The sequence below is a fragment of the Myotis daubentonii genome, chromosome 21 (assembly GCF_963259705.1).
Source record: "Myotis daubentonii chromosome 21, mMyoDau2.1, whole genome shotgun sequence".
In the NCBI taxonomy this organism is placed as follows: Eukaryota; Metazoa; Chordata; class Mammalia; order Chiroptera; family Vespertilionidae; genus Myotis; species Myotis daubentonii.
Window position 1 is genome coordinate 2952477 of NC_081860.1, and position 20934 is coordinate 2973410.

A 20934-nucleotide genomic window follows, 5' to 3' on the forward strand; every position below is an offset into this window, starting at 1 on the left:
CCCCAAGACACTTCCTGCACTATTTGAGGCAATGGGTTGGAGTGATATTCAAGGACTCCTTTGCTCAGGGCTCTCCACACAATTCAGCACTCTTAGGCACAGCACATTTGATAGGACAGTGGTGAAAACTAGCAGAGCCTATCGTCTGGCTGTGGGAGAGAGAAAGCTATGTTTGGAGAACAAAGGAAGAGAGGACAATAACTTCAGGACACTAGGAGAGATGTGAAGGTCTTACCTACAGATGATACAAGTGCAAAAACTTCCAGCATCGTCTTGCAGTACAGAAGTCTCTGTGCCTCATCAAGGAGGCCCCACTCCTCCTGAGAGAAGGTGATGGCCACATCCTCTAAGTCAGCGGTTCTCAACCTGTGGGTCGCGACCCCTTTGGTGGTCGAATGACCCTTTCACAGGGGTCACCTAAGACTATCCTGCATATCAGATATTTACATTACGATTCATAACAGTAGCAACATGACAGTTATGAAGTAGCAACGAAAATAATTTTATGGTTGGGTCACAACATGAGGAACTGTATTTAAAGGGCCAGAAGGTTGATAACCACTGCTCTAAGTTCATATCCTGTCACAGTGGGCACAGTTCAGTACATGATCAGCTTCTCTCCTAGGATTTTATGTTTATCATACTCCCCAACATCCACATCCATCTGTTCCCTCAACTCCTCACGTGAGAAAAGATACCAGGCTTTGGTCCCATCAAAGTCACTCTCTCCTTATATTCTTACTGATACTGGGCCTTCCCTCAACAATAAGGGCAGATGAGCATATACCTGGTAGGTGATACCTATGCTCTGGGACTCACATGTATGAACTGCCCCTTTTCAATGCAGTGGGTATCGTGAACATAGGGTGCAGAGAGATGTTGTCCATAAGGAGAGTGTGAGTGATTTGACACTGTTCTTGTCAGTCATTACTCTTGTTGTCCCCCAGATTCTCATTTCAAGACCCCCAAAATTATGGCATCACACTTCAATCTTTTGAATCCAATCTCAGGCTTCTGAAGCTATCACTTTGCACTGCCTACTGCACATAATTATTTGAACCACACTTCTCTCACATAGCTTCATTCCCAGAGGTACAAATCAAAGTAACACAAATATGCCATGATAAGCACAGTTTATTTCCTTATCATCTTCTTTTCCTAAATTCGAACTCACCATCTCTGTAATATATTTCTGTCTTACCGTTCTCCCTTCCAAAGCCAGTGGAGATTTTCAAGCCCAGATGACACTGATGTATGCTATCTCATTCCTATTGATCACTGTAACAGCCCTCAACAACAAAAGGCAATGTGAATGTAAATTTCACCTAAGCACATAAATTTCACCTAAACTCTCTAACAGGAATGTACCATCATAACACACCCACTTTTCAGGAATTACACTGAAATTCACCATATACTACCCAGACATCACCAGAAATGAACTCATCATTCATTCCCTCTTATGTCAATGTCAGGGCCCTGCAGCCATAAATATACATGCCTTCTGCAAGGGCATATCACTCTTTGTACCACACCTTGCTAAGAGCTGGGGAGATGGAAGCTTTGGCCTCCTGGTCTGCTTTGTTATTTATCTGTATTATGGGATCATTCCCTACTTAGTGTCCTTTGCCGTGTATGACTTTAAGAAGGCTAGAGAGGGGAGGGATGTGAGCCTGGGAGGGGTTGCTGTCCTGCCCATTCACTGGCTTAACTTCTTATTTTTACTGAACCTTAATCCTTGTTGTTTTTACTTTTTTTTTAAGATTTTATTTTTTTTAAAATATATTTTTATTTATTTCAGAGAGGAAGGGAGAGAAAGAGAGAGACAGAAACATCAGTGATCAGAGGGAATCATTGATCGGCTGCCTCCTGCACGTTGGACCGAGCCCGCAACCCAGGCATGTGCCCTGGACCGGAATCGAACCCGGGACCTTTGGGTCCACAGGCTGACACTCAATCCACTGAGCCAAACCAGCTAGGGCTGTTTTTACTTTTAAACCTTAAATTACTACATTAAAGACTTTTACTTTCTTTCAAACAGAGCAACCAACTTGGTTGCCTTCAAGGAAAAACAGGTGGAGAGACGTGTTGGCCAATATGGCAATGCACACATTCCAAGTAACAATAACTTTCTTTTTACTTATGGTATCTCACTAATGGTAAGATTTAACGCTTGAATAATAACTTTTACTTTACTCTGTAAATAGTAGTGCAAGAGATTTTTAAATTTCTTCTTTTTAAGCTTAAATTTACTTCTAAACAGCATTCTTTTTGGCTAGTGCTCATTTGTATCTATGCAAATTTTACTTTGGACTTTACTACAACCAGTTGCTCATAAAATATTGGCTTCTCATATGAACGAGTTTATGTGCGGCCTTCATTATACTGTGAAAAGCTGGAAAACCAGCAGCCGGAGAACCAAGATGGCGGCATAGGTTAACGCTGGAGTTTGCTGCTTTGAACAACTACTTCAAAAGTGAAACCAAAAAACGGAAGGGACATCACCCAGAACCACAGGAATGCTGGCTGAGTGGAAGTCCTACAACTAGGAGGAAAGAGAAACGCATACGGACACTCAGAGGAGGCGCAGTGGTGAAGTCAAATTCTGAGGTGCGGAGTGCGCGGAGTGGGCTGGCGGTGGAGGGCACGGTTGGCGTTTTCAATCGGGAGGGAGTCGCAGACTCTGAGCACCAGATCCGGGCGAGTCTTTAGGGACCCAGACTCAAACGGGAGAAGCGGGACTGTCTGGCTTCGGTCAGAGCGAGTGCAGCTTTCTCTCCGAGCTTTGCAGCGGGTGCTGGGACTCAGAGAGGCAGAGCCCCTGGGGACAGGACTGAGAGCCGCCATAACTGCTCTCTCCGGCCCACCCTGTTGATCCTGTGCGACCCGCCCCGCCCAAGCCCTGCACAGAGGCATTTGCCGGATAGCCTCAGGCAAAGGCTAGATTACCACCTCCCTAGAGGACAGAAGTTCTCTCACTGCTGACACAGCTGCTTCTCATAGCCACTTGGCCTGGAGGTCAAACCCTCCCTGGGATTAGCTACAACAATCAAGATTTAACTATAAGACTGCGAACAAAGACCACTAGGGGGTGCACCAAGGAAGCATAACAAAATGCGGAGACAAAGAAACAGGACAAAATTGTCAAAGGAAGATATAGAGTTCAGAACCACACTTTTAAGGTCTCTCAAGAACTGTTTAGAAGCTGCCGATAAACTTAATGAGATCTACACGAAAACTAATAAGACCCTCGATCTTATATTGGGGAACCAACTAGAAAATAAGCATACACGGACTGAAATAACGAATATTATACAGACGCCCGACAGCAGACCGGAGGAGCGCAAGAATCAAGTCAATGATTTGAAATGCGAGGAAGCAAAAAACATCCAACCGGAAAAGCAAAATGAAAAAAGAATCCAAAAATGCGAGGATAGTGTAAGGAGCCTCTGGGACAGCTTCAAGCGTACCAACATCAGAATTATAGGGGTGCCAGAAGATGAGAGAGAGCAAGATATTGAAAACCTATTTGAAGAAATAATGACAGAAAACTTCCCCCACCTGGTGAAAGAAATGGACTTACAGGTCCAAGAAGTGCGGAGAACCCCAAACAAAAGGAATCCAAAGAGGACCACACCAAGACACATCATAATTAAAATGCCAAGAGCAAAAGATAAAGAGAGAATCTTAAAAACAGCAAGAGAAAGAAACTCAGTTACCTACAAGGGAATACCCATACGACTGTCAGCTGATTTCTCAACAGAAACTATGCAGGCCAGAAGGGAGTGGCAAGAAATATTCAAAGTGATGAATACCAAGAACCTACAACCAAGATTACTTTATCCAGCAAAGCTATCATTCAGAATTGAAGGTCAGATAAAGAGCTTCACAGATAAGGAAAAGCTAAAGGAGTTCATCACCACCAAACCAGGATTATATGAAATGCTGAAAGGTATCCTTTAAGAAGAGGAAGAGGAAGAAAAAGGTAAAGATACAAATTATGAACAACAAATATGCATCTATCAACAAGTGAATCTAAGAATCAAGTGAATAAATAATCTGATGAACAGAATGAACTGTTGATTATAATAGAATCAGGGACATAGAAAGGGAATGGACTGACTATTCTTGGGGGGGAAAGGGGTGTGGGAGATGTGGGAAGAGACTGGACAAAAATCGTGCACCTATGGATGAGGACAGTGGGTGGGGAGTGAGGGCGGAGGGTGGGGCGGGAACTGGGAGGAGGGGAGTTATGGGGGGGAAAAAAAGAGGAACAAATGTAATAATCTGAACAATAAAGATTTAATTAAAAAAAAAAGAAAAGCTAATTTAAAGTATGCACCTTTCTTAAAAAGCATAGTAAGCAAACTATACATTTGACCTGTGAAGTACAGATGCCACCCCCCACCCCCAGCCAATCTGAAGAGCAGGCTGGGTGGGGGTCTGAGGCATTATGTACACCCCTCTCTTAAAATTCTGCCGCTGAATATTCTGGTTTCACGTAAGAAGAATCCAGCAACCTTGTCCTGCCAGGTTTGGAGACTGAAACCTCAGGCTTTCTTGCTCATAATCATAGTAAGATGGCCCTTGGCTCCCCACCTCCTTGTTTTTTCTTTCCCCCTCTATGCCCCCTTCTGTCCTTGTGAGGGGGGAGATACGGGCTTTTTAGGTATAGACAGGCTATAGATTAGCGAGTGGGTCTGGCCTTTGTTTAAATTTTAAATAGTTAACTTTAGAACTTATTTCTTTCTTTCAACATTTCTCTTTTCCTTCTCATTATACATGCAACCTTCACAAATTTCACACTTTCAAATTACCTTCTTTCTATGTCCTTCAAAAATGCATAACCATGCCTCCGACCTTCCATGAAGTATTTCTACTCTAATATTCTTTCTTTTTGTCATACCTTGTACAGAGCTTTTCTTTTCTTTTTTTCCTTTAAAATGTATTAGAATTCTTCACTCTTAGAAATCTTAATTTTTCAATAACTAAAAAGTAAACAGCCAACATTTCTTAGATTTACATGTATCAACACTCTTTAAACACACTTTTACTTTCAAGAAAATATACATTCAACAAAGTACACGAGACCTTCTGTAATAAAAACTAAGAGCAGGTGAATTAAAATGTGTCTAGCAGTTAGTGTTTCAGTATTTTATGGTACTTTAAAATATTTAGATGTTTATCATTTAGCCCAGCAATGCTCCAAAGCCTTTAAGTTTCCAAAGACTTTGAAAAATTATGTATAGCCATATGAGGCTTGCAAAAAGGCAGGGGAAGGAGGGAGCAGGCCTCGCTGCCTGATCCCAGGCCTCTAGACACTTGGACTCAAAACTGCCATATTTTTCCTTAGAGATAACATGCTAAGGTTTGGGTGATAATGAGCTCATCTTCTGACAATAGCCGGACTATTAAGTAAGCATTTGTAGTTTTGCAGTAAAGAAAGTTGTTTTTCGGGAAGGGTGGAGCAGGGTGGGGGGTGGGGGTGAGAAGGCACTGGGGTCAGATCAGTTTTCCGGGCATTAAGGGGGTGAGAATGCTAGCCTTGGGATCTAAAGGGCCAGTGAGTGGTCCCTCTGTTCAGCGGGAGAAGACTGAAGCTGGGAACCCAGAGGTGAAAGTATCCAGAGAGCCCAACAAAGGAGACCATTTCTTGTTCAGAGGAGGGGACAGTCATGGAGGAGATAAGGAGATAAGGCATTTGCAGTCCAAGGAATGGCTCCGATTTGTGGGGTGAGAGAGTGAAACTGAGGTAGGTGACTGGTTTGGGAAAACTGGGCTTTAGAAGGGGATGCATAGTAGCCTTGGCCAGGCACAGAGATGAATGAGAAAGGAGTGAATGGGGGTATTTAGTAAGATGCAGTATAGAGGTGAGGTGGCTAATGGCTGTGAGACTAATCCGTCAACCCCATAATGGAGGCTGAGGAGTGGACAAGGGTCCCAGTGAATTCGGAGAGGGCAGGATAAGTGGCCCGGTGTTAATTAAAAGGGAGATGGGCTCACCTGTCGCCACAGTTGTTACCTGAGGCCCCGTCCTGTGATGTGAGTCTGTGGGGCCCTGTCAGGGCCTGGGCAGCTTCTTCCATGGCCAGTCCCAGGAGGTCTGGGAGCTCCAGAGGGTGGCCTTGTTGGACTGGCTGAGGTCCAACCCAGAGGGGCCAGACTGCAGTCTGGTTTCCATTGAGACTGTGGGCAGGGCCCAGCCGGGGCTCTCCGGTGTGAGCAGGGTTGGCCCGTGTCCTTCCTTGTTGCATGGGAAGCATGGGCCCAGAGGAGGCTTAGCCCCTGACTTACCCTCGGTTGGAGGACCGGCACTTCGTTTGAGGTTCTTGAGAGCGGTGGCTGGGAGCTGGAAGGCTTCCCTCGGGACCTCAGCCTTGGCCTGATCTCGCTTTTGTTTTTGGATTTGGGTCTCCTTGTCTGCATTATCAAAGACCTTAAAGGCCAGGTTAATGAGGTCTGTTTGAGGGGTTTGTGGACCTGCATCTATTTTTCAGTTTATGGTGTGTGTGGGGCTGATTGGGATATAAACGGGTGTTCAGAAGGAGGGCTCCCCCTGGGGAGGTGGGGTCTAAGGTGGTAAGTTTCTGTAGAGGAGGACAGGAGGACAGAGATGTCATGACAGGTCAGGTCATAGGACGGGGTCAGGCACTCACATTCCTTAGGAAAGGCAGTCGTGTCAGTGGAAAAGACCTGAGATGCCTTTCAATCTGTGTGAGGCTGGACATAGAGAATGGGACGTGGACAAAGACTATGCCCTCAGTCCCTGCTACCTCCCTTAGGGTAGAATGGGCACAGGAATAGAAGAGGCTGTTGAGGAAGGCAGTCTTCGGGTGGTCTGAGAACAAGTTCTCAGGGTTTGGGCTCTCAGGGACTGGGGGAGAAGGTGGTTGCTGGTTAGGAGGGTCTGGGTTTTGGGAATCTACAGCAGGTGAGGGAGGGGAGGGGATGGAGGTCGGTGGTCTGCTGGCTCAAAAGTAGATTCCGAATCAGAAGTGTTAGGGGTAAAATGTTTTGTGTGAAGGCTAAAGGTCTGATGGGTAGAGCAGGACTGGGAGAGAGTATTGGGACTGAAGGGCGAAAAAAGGCCTGGGTGTAGGGAATCTCTGACCATTTTCCATTGAGGGCAGCAATTATCTAAAGTGCTCAGTGTATTAAATTGAAAGAACTGTTTTCAGGCCATTGAGACTTATTATCTAGTTTATGTTGTGGCCAAACAGTATTACAAAATAAAGTGAGGAGATTGGGCATGCTCTCCCTGGTGAGTGTCCAGAGGGAGTGTGGCGTGGCCCACAGAGAGGAAGGGTGAGTGACAGTCCACAAATCCAAAGGTGACTGTTTAGGGCAGGCGTTCCTGCTGCTAAACAATTCACCATAAGAAAGGAGAGGTGACCCTCTGGACTGGGTGTCCTCAATCCAGAAGGACCCATAGCCAAATGGCTGAGGAATCTTCTGGCCTAGCGCTAGGACTTTTGAGCCGAGAGACTTTCAAGAAGTCAGTGAGAGAGGCCTGATCAAGGCCGGCAATCAAGTCACTCGAGTAGGATTCAGAGATAAGCCCTGGACAACCTGCTGATGCCTACTGCTCATCGAATAGCAAACTTGGGGTGACTGAAGCTGGGACGATGGCTCCCCATCCCCGTAGAACCCTCCCGGGTTTCCGGAACCAAATGTTAGGTCGCCCAAGGAGGAACGCACGAGGCCAGAATGGTGAGGGATTACGAATTTATTCCATCATCCGCATACCAGGTGGCTGAGCCCCAGATGGCTACAGCCCCCAGTGATGGGCATCAGTGGTTTTTAAAGGCTTTTTCTGGGGAGAATTTTGTCTGTGCAGGTCCAGATCCTGGGAAGTCCGGAGGGGAGAGATAATGGTCTTAGCAAGTGGATTGTGGTCTAGACAAGTGGAATGTCCATTGTGAACTGGTCTAAAGGTCAGTTCCTAGCGGCGGGGCTATTGATTCAATAATTCGATCAAACCGAACAATAGGTACCGCCTAGGTGTTATCAGAGAAGGACAGATAGAGTGGCCAGTCTCAGTGCTTCCAAACGCATCTGTTAGAAGGGACAGGCTTCATCCGCACCACATTTCATTGGTCAAATCACATCAGAGGGCTACAGCCAACTTCATGGGGTCAGCACAACCTGACATACTTGATGGGCTCCATTAAGGCCACCACATGGTGCCACACTCTTCTGGGGGCTGTGCAGGGGACAAAAAGAGGCGTGGGGATTGGCAGGAAATGACAGTGGAAGTCAGTCATGATGGATCCCTTTCTCCTCATCCAGGTGGGCCTTGTCCCAGAGCTTCCCTAAACCATCACTGGCAAGATTCAAAGAAGTGAACTTCCAACAATGGAGTTTGGTCAGATGCGATTGGCAGCAAACTCAGAAGCCACTTGTGAGTATGACCCTGGGTAAATCCCTGGCTGCCTCAGTCCTCCCCACCCCCACCCCCACCCCCACCCTCACCACGGTTGAAGTGAAGATCCACATGTTAAGTATGTTGATTGGGGAGGGTACAGGACTGCAAGCATTCCAGCATCCATATTCTTTTACATTAACATCAGTCACTACCTTGCCTCCAAGTACCTTTACCTTTTGCATTGCCCAGGTGAGTGCTCCATTAGGCGGGGCTGATGGTTAACTTGATGCCACGAACATCAATGGTGATCCTGTGGTTTCCATTCATATTGTGTATGAACCTGTGATAAATGTGGTCTCTCCATATATTTGCTCAGTGTCCTTGGACAGGGAACTGGGTGTAATTCTCCTTCCTGACCCAGTGTTCCCAGGTGGCCATGCAAGCCCAGTAGATGACCAGAGCCAGGGGATCCTGGAATGATGCTCTGAGCAGCCCCAGGCACCTTCCTCTATTAGGTGTCAGCCTTGCTTTCACATGGCCAGGGGCGTTACCTGCTCTCCAGGGACCAGGAGTCCCATAGGACTCCCCCAGTCCTCTCCAGGGGTATCCAGTTCCTCATTCCTAGGTGGCATACTTCACCCTCAGCTTTCCTCTATATGCACCCATCCTCTCATTCCTTTCCAGGGATTCAGGATCTTCCAGCGCCTCCTTAAAGGTTTAGAGTCCTCCCTAAACAGCACCTCCACACTCCATACCTCCTTCCTGCCATCAGAGTCTTCCCAAACTCCCCACCTTTGCTCAAACTGGGGTTCTATGAACTGTTCCTTCAGTTCATCCATTCCTGGGGCTTAGATTATCCTCCATTTTCTCTCACTAGATTGATAAATATCTACAACCTTCTTTAGTCACTAAACTTCACCAGACTAGCAATCCACAATAGGACCACGTGGTTCAGCACCCAGTGACCCATCATGCTTGACAAAAAAAGATTCAGCCTCTGCAGAGACAACTCCTCTCCCCTCCCAAGCAGGTCAGTGGCTAACCCACTTCATTACAGTGGACTAGGTTGGGCCTGCCTGAGTCACTAGTTTTCTTAGCACACATGCGGACTCCCAGGTCCTCCCTCCTGCAGCAGAGCTTGCTCCAGGTCCCACTAACCATGGCCCCAAAGAACAGAGTGGCCACCAGCCTGGACTGGAACGAGAGAGGGTCTCAGAGCCACACACATGGCCCAGCATCAACTCTCCCTGGCAACTGCTCTGGGCTTTTTCCTGCCCACACCCACCTGCCCAGCTGCCACTGCTGCTCCCAGCCTTGACATCTGAGAGGAATCTGGGCTCCCAAACCCCCTGAATCAAAAATAGCCCAGTGTCTACCTCTGGCTGGAAGGTGCAGTGACCACAGGGGCAGGTACTGGTCCATAACTTTTCCGTAGGTTTTAGTCTCAGGGAGCACAGATGTCATCATCCCCTGTGGGTGATTGTGCAGTTCAGCCCTGGTTCCCCACCCTCCTCACTGACAGTATCAGCAGTTCTCCTACTGTTCTCTCCATCTTTGCATGCTCTGCCCTCATGAGAACCCTGGCTGGCGGTTCACCACGAACCCTCAGAGTGTACTGGTGTTTACATGTGTGTTAACTAACTGGGGGAATAAAACAAATACATTGATTTTAGAGGGAGAAAAAAAATAGGGAGGGAGAGAGAAACATCAATTTGTTCTTCCACTATTTTTATGTATTACTAGAGGCCTGGTGCACAAAAATTTGTGCACTCAGGGGGTGGGTCCCTCAGCCTGGCCTGCGCCCTCTCGCAGACCAGGAGCCCTCGGGGATGTCTGACTGATGGCTGAGGTCCACTCCCCATGGGGAGCGGGCCTAAGCCGCAGTCTGGCCTCCCTCTACTGGAGGCATACCTGCGCTGATCATTTTAGCCCTAGCTGCTTTGGCTCAGTGGATAGAGCATTAGTCGAAGGACAAAGGGTCGGGGGGCTGGGAGGTTGATTCTAGTCCAGGGCATGCACCTCAGCTGCAGGCTCAATCTGGCTGCCTGTTAGAGTGCATGCAGGAGACAACCAATCAATGTATCTCATCACATCTTTATTTGTCTCTCCTCCTCCCTTCCACTCTTTCTTTAAAGAAAAAAAATCAATGGAAAAATACCTTTAGGTGATGATTAACAACAAAATAAGTACATTTAAAATCAAATATACTTAAACTTTGAAAAAATGTTTAAAACTTATCACTTCTCATTATTTTACTGTTTTATTAAGAATGTTCTTGCCGAAACCGGTTTGGCTCAGTGGATAGAGCATCGGCCTGCGGACTGAAAGGTCCCAGGTTCGATTCCGGTCAAGGGCATGTACCTGAGTTGCAGGCACATCCCCAGTGGGGGATGTGCAGGAGGCGGCTGATCGATGTTTCTCTCTCATCGATGTTTCTGACTCTCTATCTCTCTCCCTTCCTCTCTGTAAAAAAATCAATAAAATATATTAAAAAAAATGTTCTTGAGCAAATTTGTCGCCACTGTATCAGTATGTTGGAAATTATCCAAATGTTGGAAATGATGGACTACTGAGATGTCTTATCACATCCAGGGGGTTCAAACTTCCTAAATGATGGCAATGAACAGGGACATGATCATTGCCATGATTTAGGAAGTTTGGGAAGTCATTGCCATCTTTTAGGAAGTTTGAACCCCCTGATGATGAGCATGTTTACACCAGGGATATTAAAAATATTACAAACCTAGACATCACTTAATGTATTATTGAATGCGTAGACTTTAAAAAGTAGTGCTGGAGAATGTAAACAATGTAGATTAAGTGTTTAAATATGCAGTACAAATTGGCTTAAATTGAACACTGGATAAAAATTGAGAAAAACAATGTTCCTTTCGGTATTCAAAGCCTTGGTTCCATATGGCAAGGAAGTCATGGAGTTGCCGCAGCCTGCACGGTGGATTTCAGCATGTCCCGTAGGAGAGCCGACGCACAGTGAAGATACTACACAAGAAATACGAACTTTTAAGGCATGGGAGGCCAGGTGGAGCCTCTTGCAAGAAGAGGAACACACGAGTCTGAGTCCTGCCTCTTTTATTCAGTTTGGTTACACATTTGCCCTTCAGCAATGCATGCAGGCAGAGCAGATAGAATCAAAGGTCAGTAAAGCTCAGTAAAGTTCAGTTATCAATGTAAAGATGATCAGGTCAGGAAATCGCCTTGAGCCATCGCAATCACAGCGGAGCACTCTATGCTGATTCAGCCCTGCTGAGGTCAAGGTCCATCTGCCTTCCACTGTCTCTTTTGCACTTTCATGCTAATGCAGCGATGCAGTGGTCTCTGGCATGGAGTCATTGAGGAGTGAATGAAATTGAAACATACGTCTTAAATGCTGCACTGTCCTGCTACTCAGTAAAATAATAAATTCAATTTAAAAATTGGCAAAAGATTCTGAGAAGACATTTTAACAAAAGAGATAAAGACAGTGTAAATAAATGTATGAAAAAATGTTCACCATCAAAAATTCTTAGGTAAATAGAATTAAAACAAAAGCGAGTTAACACTATACTCATTTTCAAGGTACTCATTAAAAAGATTAACAATTACATGTGCTGGCAGGGTTGCAAAAAAAAATGGATTTTTTTTTTAATACTGTGGGTTTGTGGGAAGGCAAAACCAATGACTATTGGGGTCACATCTTAAAGTGTAAAACATTCACCTACACAACAACAGTTTGATAAGTAAACATATACAAATATAGAGAAAACTGAACACAAATATTCATGCCAGATTTATGATACCACAAACCTGGAAATAACCACAGTCATAGACAAAGCAATAAATAAAGTCATTATCCAGAGAACACAATACTACTCACCAATAATAAATTAAATATTCATATAAGCATAAGTATTGAATCTCAAAATAACTGTGTAGCATGAAGAAAACCAGTATTTGTTAAAGAACATACCTTACAGTGCCTATAAAATTATGAAAAATATGAACTAATCTATTGTAAAGGAAGGAAAATCAATGACTGCATTGAGGGTTGGGGAAAACAGAAAGATTATAAAAGTGTAGGAGGTAAAAGTAAGGTGTACCAAAAGTAGATTTAGATTTGTTGGTATGGAAAAAATACCATAATTAATAAATAATAATACAAGAATATACTCTGCCCTCACAGCGATGGCTCAGTTGATTGGGTGTTGTCCCATTTACAGGAAGGCCGTTGCATTCATTCCAGGTCAGGGCACATGCCCATCTCCATCCCAGTAGAGGGCAGGGAGGAGGCAAGAGAACTATGCATCTCTCTGTCTCCCTTTCCCTTCCCTCACCCTAAGAAAATCAAAGTAATTTAAAAACATTTTTTAAAAAGAATAAGTTCTGTGTTTAGTGTACTCATAACTGTAAGTCAACTTTTGTCCCACTCTATATCGGTGACAGATAAGCATATTTCACATGATGACAATTTCATAGTTTTATCCTTATGTCAAGGCTCACCAAATAGTACACATTAGAAAAGTACACTTTCTTTTTTTTAAAATATATTTTATTGATTTTTTACAGAGAGGAAGGGAGAGGGATAGAGAGTCAGAAACATCGATCAGCTGCCTCCTGCACACCCCCTACTGGGGATGTGCCCTCAACCAAGGTACATGCCCTTGACCAGAATCGAACCTGGGACCCGTTAGTCCGCAGGTCAACGCTCCATCCACTGAGCCAAACCTGCCAGGGCGAAAAGTACACTTCCTTGTATGTCAATTCTCATTTGCTGGGAGGAACAGCCTTGCCTCAGTGTCAGCAAATACTGGCAAGCAGTGAAGACTATTACCATCAGAATCAACAGCAATTCTCACTGGTTACAAAAGACACACCCTGAGACTGATTACAGGATTATCCTTCCTCTAGGTTTGCTGTCTTGCCTATTGAGCAAACCTTGAGGTGAACCTAGAGCAGCCAAGGGAATAAAAAAACCCATTAGATTATTTTTTTTGCCAATGACTTCAGCCCCAGGAAACAAATATGGAGGTCCTGAGAGTGTTTGTACACAAAGATCACAAAAGCCACAGGTCCTGGATCACTTGTGGATAACATTCAGAAGAGGCACTTTTCATCTAATTTACTGCAGTCTATCCCACTCACCATGAATACAGTGTTTCTGTCCTGTGATTCCATCTAAACATCACAGTTCTACAAACAAATGACACCAGCCAATGAAACCTCAGACATCATGGCCCATGGCTCCTTTACAGTATATGCGGAGAATTTCCCCTAACCATTGCTGAGAATTATGTAAAACACTGTGAGCAAAGAGTATAATTCATATTGTTCACAGAAAAATAGCAAAGGCCTCCTCTTCACGAAGACCATTGACTTCACCAATAAAAGAGGCAACAGAATGCAAATTAGAACCACAGAGTCATGCATCATGCAGTCTTTCTTTCAAGGCCTTGGTCAGCAATACAAAATAAGCCAATATTGGACAAAGAGTGGTTTTCTACCATCATGTTGTACCTTCCAAAGCACAGAAAGTTTGGGACCCCAACATAACTGTTTACTTCTCCATGCTGACAGATCACAACTTTCCTTTCATCATAGGGAGTAAATAGAACCAACAAAATTAAAGGTATAAAAGAAAATCACCTTTATAAAGAGATCATGAATGAGAGCAAAGGACAGCAAGTTTGCAGGTTGGTGAATTGGAACCTGAAACAATTTATCAGAGCATAATGTGAGAACCACAATGTCCCTGACAGAGGTAACACTTCTTAGCTAAGGACAAGTGCTCTGGATGAAACCTGGGTCAGGTCAATTTCTCTAATTAGAGAGAAAGGAATGAAGATCCGCCAGGAGCTCAAAGTATTCATAATTTTTTCAAGCAAAACCCCTGAGCATGCAGAGGTTGTGATTGATACATACTCTTCAGGTGAGGCAGGTGTAAGATGGGAAACAGCTTCCACACAAATACTTGCATTTACCAGGTGTACCAGTTAATAATGCAGATATTTTTCAATAGGTGGAGTTACACATATGCTGATATACTAGTATATGCGATTTGATATGTATGCTATTTTGTTGTATTGACAACAAGCTTCAAAACTTCATATGTCAAATTTTCTGAAGGTGTTAACATCATATATATTTTTATGCTTAAAATGTCAAATTTCATGTCAAAAAGCATTTGCAGGAAGTTTTAATTCATTACTTTATTTTGAAGACTAGTTCTGTGGAAAGTTATCACATACTTCTGGAAGCTATGGTAAATATGCTCCATCTCAAGGTACTTGTGAATGCTGGTTTAAATGCTTTAAAAGTGATGATTTCAATGACCTAGACCAGTGATGGCAAACCTTTTGACCTCTGCGTGTCAGCATTTTGAAAAACCCTAACTTAACTCTGGTGCCGTGTCACATATAGAAATTTTTTGATATTTGTAACCATAGTAAAACAAAGATTTATATTTTTGATATTTATTTTATATATTTAAATGCCATTTAACAAAGAAAAATCAACCAAAAAAATGAGTTCACGTGTCACTTCTGACACCGTGTCATAGGTTCGCCATCACCTAGACCCGTGGTTGGCAAACTGTGTCTCGAGAGCCACATGTGGCTCTTTGGCCCCTTGAGTGTGGCTCTTCCTAAGCCTTAGGAGTACCCTAATTAAGTTAATAACAATGTACCTACCTATATAGTTTAAGTTTAAAAAATTTGGCTCTCAAAAGAAATTTCAGTCGTTGTACTGTTGATATTTGGCTCTGCTGAATAGACAAAGAAGACCAACAATTACAAGCATCATTGGATGAAGATGCGTGTCAAACTCAAAAACAACTTGCAAAAAGATTAAACTTTGCTCAGCAAACAATTTCTGATCATTTACAAGCAATGGGAAAGATTTTAAAGGAAGGAAAATGGGTGCCACATCAACTGAACGAAAGACAAATGGAAAACCGAAAAATCATCAGCAAAATGTTGCTTCAATGGCACGAAAGAAAGTCTTTTTCGCATTGAATTGTGACTGGTGATGAAAAGTGGATTTATTCTGAGAATCCCAAACACACAAAATCATGGGTTGATCCAGGTCTATCATCAACATCGCCTGCAAGGCCAAATCGCTTCGGAAAGAAGACAATGCTCTGCGTTTGGTGGGGTCAGGAAGGTGTGGTGTATTATGAGCTTCTAAATCGAGGTGAAACTGTTAATACTGATCACTACCAACAACAAACAATCAATTTGAACCACGCTTTGATCGTGAAACGACCAGAATGTGGCAGAAGATGCGGCAAAGTAATTTTGCTTCATGATAACGCACCATCACTCACTTCAAAACCAGTTAAAGACACATTGAAAGAACTTGCCTGAGAAGTATTAACCCACCCGCTGTATTCACCAGACCTTGCTTCTTCAGGTTACTATTTGTTCCAATAGATGGCACATGCACTTTCTGAGCAGCACTTCAAAATGTACAAAGAAGTGAAAAATTGGGTCTCTGAATGGTTTGCCTCAAAACAAGAAACATTCTATTGGGATGGTATCTACAAATTACCTGAAAGATGGGGGAAATGTGTAGCTAGCGATAAACATTACTATGAATAAATCAGGTTGTAGGCCTGAGCAGATTAGCAAATGCAATGAAGCTCTTTAAAGCCTCACTTATACATGAAACTTATGAGGAATCTAGCAGAGTCTATGGTCCAATAAAAGGGGTTTATATTGAGTTAAATGGGTCTAAAAGATTCTCCTTTTGTGTTTTTATTCTGAGTGAGAAAGATAAAATGTTGCCTTCACATTTAAAGCTTTTCTCCAGTGTGAACTCTCAGGTGTCGAACGAGGGCAGATTTGTAGCAAAAAGATTTCCCACATTCAATACACTCATGAGGCCTATCTCCAGTGTGAACTCTGTGGTGTTTAAGGAGGTTAGAGCTATTACTGAAGTACTTCCCACAGTCACTACACTCATATGGCTTTTCTCCAGTGTGAACTCTCTGATGCTCTGTAAGAGCAGAGTTTTGTCTGAATGACTTCCCACAATCATTACACTCATATGGCTTTTCTCCTGTGTGAACTCTCTTGTGGTAACGAAAATGACTATTGGACCTAAAGGACTTCCCACACTCACTACACTCATAAGGTTTTTCACCAGTGTGAACTGTCTGGTGTTCAGTGAGGGTAGACCTATGACTGAAGGACTTCCCACAGTCAGTACACTCATATGGCTTTTCTCCAGTGTGAACTCTCTTGTGTTGAATGAGGTGAGAGGTTTGACTGAAGGACTTCCCACAATCCCTACATTGATACGGCTTTTCTCCAGTGTGAACTCTCTTGTGTTTAAGGAGGAGACTATTGCACCTAAACAATTTCCCACATTCACTACACTCGACAGATTTTTGTCTAGTGTGAACTTTGTCTTGTTTAGTGAGAGAAGACTTTTGATGGAAGGGCTTCCCACAATCAATACACTCATAAGACTTTTCTCTAGTGTGAACTCTCCAGGGTCTATTGAAGTTAACAGTACATCTAAAAACTTTCCCACATTTGTTACTCTCATAGTTCACTTCTCCAGAGCACACACTGTAACACTGAAAAACTTTCTGCTTGTGGCTGGCAGCTTTTTCATGTTCACTCCATTCATGATGACTTTTTCCCTTGAGAAATGTCTGTGAAATCTCGGTTCCACTGTGTGGCTCCTCAGTGTTAAGAGGGGTCTGGTGCTGGAGAATCCTTGAGAGAGCTTGGAAGTCAAACCCAACCTCTCTATTGGTTGAAGGCAGCCCTGATAAGTAGAAGTTTAATCTGGTCATAAACGAGGCCCTGTTCATAGCTTCTTGCCAGGGCTTCTCTCCACTAGAATCCCGCTGTTGCTGGTGAGGGTTTGCACTGAAACAGAAATCTCTCCCACATGTGTGACTACAAGAGGCTTTCTGCTCAAAGTATGTTGCTTGTGACTCAGTCAGGTGCAGAATATCTTTTAACATTGAGACACACTGCTTACAGAGATGGGTCCTCTGGGTTGCTGGTGCTGTCTTAGAAGCCCTGACCTGTGACTCTCCTTGTATAGATACACTGTGGTCAGGACAGGACTCATCTTCTGTTTTACGCCAACAACCTGAAAACAGAAAAATGGTGAGGAAATGAATGTTGACTGGTGACAAGAGGAAGTCCCATTGCAAAAGTGTGTTCCACATAGTACCTTGGCTTCATGCAACTGGCTGAAAATAAAATATTTGCAGGAAGGATTTAAAAGATGTTGCTATGAAGTTCTGGCTACTGAAGGTCAAAAACAAGGGTGACCTCAAACAAAATATAATACAAGCATGACAAGCACCACATAGAACAGCAGAGGGATCATCTGCTCACTGTTCTGCTAACAGCATTCAGCAGGGCTTGTCTGCTTGTGACTTGGGTAAGCTGTGCAGAAAATTGGTTACATCTTAGTCCAATTAAAATTCAATAAATGAATAGCTGGTATTCGAGGTCTACTTAAGCATGCATGTGCACCTCATAACACATCAGCAGGTCTGTGTTGGAGAACACTGCAGAGAAAACCTTGCAGGGGGACAAATGATGCAAAAAGGCCACAAGGGTGAAGGTAGCCAAAAGCCAGGAAGTCACATATAAAATAATGATTCAGCAAAGTGTCCAGTATGGAAAAGAAAAAGTAGAAATGGCACTTGCACCTAAACACTGTTGGAAATGTGCAGGTTCTCAGTATGATCTAAACACCGCACTTAAGTCATGCTTCTCCCAGTTGCAACTCAACAGGACCAAGCCTCCTCTAAGATCATCCTGCATGTTCACCTTGTGAAATACACAATGGTTCTCCCTGAACTTTCTCCATACAAGTACACAAAAACCTAAATATTTCAAGTATAAGTGAAGGACAGCAGAGGTAAGTAGCCAGCACTGGCCCAGAGCAACTCAGCATGCAATAGTATTCAGGGAAGAGACTATTACAAGCAATGAAAGGAGGGTTAACAAGAACTGTACATGGTTCATGTAGGTAAATCCCATAACATGGCACAGGCTTTCATAAAGAAGCTTTAACTGGAGAAAGGGCACAGAAGTGGAAGCCATGGACTTGGACACAGTCACCTTCCTAGGAAGAGGAAGTTAATGTGGGTCCCATTAAGCTGTATGCAAGACTTAAAACTTCCACACACTCCCTACACTTTCCGAGGCAATGGATGTTAGGGATGTTTGGTGAGTCTATTGCTCAGGGCTCTCCACACAGCTCAGCACTGGCAGCAACAGCACATTTGACAGGACAGAGGGAGAAATGAGCAGAACCCATCATCTGGCTCTGAGAGCTACATCTGCAGAATAAAGGGAGAGAGAACAACTCAGGACACTAAGATAGATGTGAAGGTCTTACCTACAGATGATACAAGTGCAAAAACTTCCAGCATCACATCACAGTACTCAAGTCTCTGAGCCTCATCAAGGAGCCCCCATTCTGCCTGAGAGAAGGCAATGGCCAGGTCCTCAAAGTTGGAGACAATTCATTCCATCATCAGATTCTCTCCTAGGATTTTACATTTGTCATACTCCCCACACTCCACATTCATCTGATCCCTCTTCATCAGAGAAGATACCAGGCCATGGTCCAATCAAAGTTACTCTCTGCTTATATTCCTACTGATACTGTGTTTTCCCAGAACACTAAAGGCCAATGAGCAGATAAAAGATACCTGAACTCTAGGCCTCACATGTAGACCACACTGCCTGTTGTCAGTAAGTGGTTGTCATGAACATAGGGAGGGAGAGATGTGGGCCATAAAGAGAGTGTGAGTTATTTTTTTTTCTTAAAGTATTACAAAGAGTATTGCCTATGTCTCCTTTTTCCCCGCCCTTGACATTCCCCCGACTTCCCCCACCCCCCAGTGTCTTGTGTCCATTAGTTATTCTCATATGCAGGCATATAAGCCCTTCGGTTGATCTCCTATCCGCCCCCAACCCTCCCCAGGGTTCCCACTGTAGTTTGACATTCCACTCAATGCTGCTCTGCTTCTGTATCCATTTTTGTTCATCAGTCTATAATGGCCCTTATTATCCACAAATGAGTGAGTTCATGTGGAATTTTTCTCAGCTTCCCAGGGGCCGTCTCAGTCTCACAGGTGCCATCTCAGCCTCACAGGGGCTGTCCCAGCCTCACAGGGGCCATCCCAGCCTCACAAGGGCCGTCTCAGCCTCACAGGGGCTGTCTCAGCCTCACATGGGCCGTCCCAGCCTCACAAGGGCCGTCTCAGCCTCACAGGGGCCGCCTCAATCTCACAGGGGCCGTTTCAACCTCACTGGGGCCGTCTCAGCCTCACAGGGGCCATCCCAGCCTCACAAGGGCCGTCTCAGCCTCACAGGGGCCGCCTCAATCTCACAGGGGCCGTTTCAACCTCACCAGGGCCGTCTCAGCCTCACGGGGGCCGTCTCGACCCCACGGGGGCCATCCCAGCAACACGAAGTCTGGCACCCTGTCCTTTGTTGGGCGGCTCCTTGCTGGACAAAATCTCCAGGCGTTCCTGGTGGCTGAATATCTGGTATGCTTGCTTGGATTTTGTTTTCTACCAAGTGCACAGACGGCCTGTCTGCCATCTCCCAGCGTCCTATGTGAGACTGGATCTGGTGGACCTGCCTGTGCGTTTGCTGGTACAGCGGTTCCATGTCGCCGGCCCAGCTGGGTCCAGCTCCGGCTTCCTCCGAACCTGATTCTACTTCTTGAGTGTGTCCCTTATGTATGCGAGGAGTTGAAATCTGCATTCTGCTGGGCTGGGCTGCAAAAGCCCCAGTGGTTCTCTTTGTGCCACTAGCACAGCTTGGGTGGGGATGTAAATTGAGTAGGGCGGGGTCCCCGGGAATCACCAGGGCAGAGCAAGGGGCAATGGCATCTCTGCGACTCCTCGCCTCTCCACGACTCCGCATCTCATGTCCCCGAGTGCCAGGGAGCAGCTCCGCAAGACAGCCACTCTCGCTCTCCAGCCTGTTGCAAGGCTGTCCTTCCTCTCCCTGTAGGGGTCTGGGACCTCAGAATTCCGCCCCAAACCAGCTCAGTGGACTCGAGAGTCTGCAACCCCTTCCGGGGTTGTAGCACCACATGTAGCACCACAACACACCCTCTTTTCCGGAATTAACCTAAAATTTTCCAAAGCGTATAATCCGGTCACCAAAAAAAATGGACCTTTTTACAACACTTCTCTCACACAGCTTCAAAGGTAACACAGATTTGCCATGGTGAGGACAAGTTGTTTCCTAATCACCTTCTTTTCCAAAATTATAGTTCACCACCTCCATAATCTATTTTTCTCTTATCTTCTCCTTTACCATGCCAGTGGAGATTTTCAAATCTGGGTAACACTAATTTATGCTATCTTGTTCCTACTGATCAGTGGGTCTGTCATCCCTCAACAAAAAAAAGGCATTGTGTAGAAAAAGGCATCTTAGCTCTGGACCTGGCATGTAGCACCACAACACTTCTCTTTTCAGGCAATTACCCTAAAATTCACCTTACTGTATGATCCAGATACCACCAGAAATGAACTCACCTTTCATTTGCTCTTATGTCAATGGCAGGACCCAATGGCC

General features: G+C 44.6%; 1 protein-coding gene across 1 annotated transcript in view; it reads right to left on the reverse strand.

Moving 5' to 3' along the window:
• Positions 1-15141: 15141 nt before the first annotated feature.
• The window catches only part of LOC132222903 (zinc finger protein 239-like), a 42077-nt gene continuing 36284 nt past the window's right edge, over positions 15142-20934 (reverse strand). The window contains exon 2 of the mRNA XM_059678259.1: positions 15142-17467. Coding sequence (XP_059534242.1) covers positions 16152-17336 — 1185 coding nt within the window. The 5' untranslated portion in view covers positions 17337-17467 and the 3' untranslated portion in view covers positions 15142-16151. The remainder of the gene's footprint in view (positions 17468-20934) is intronic.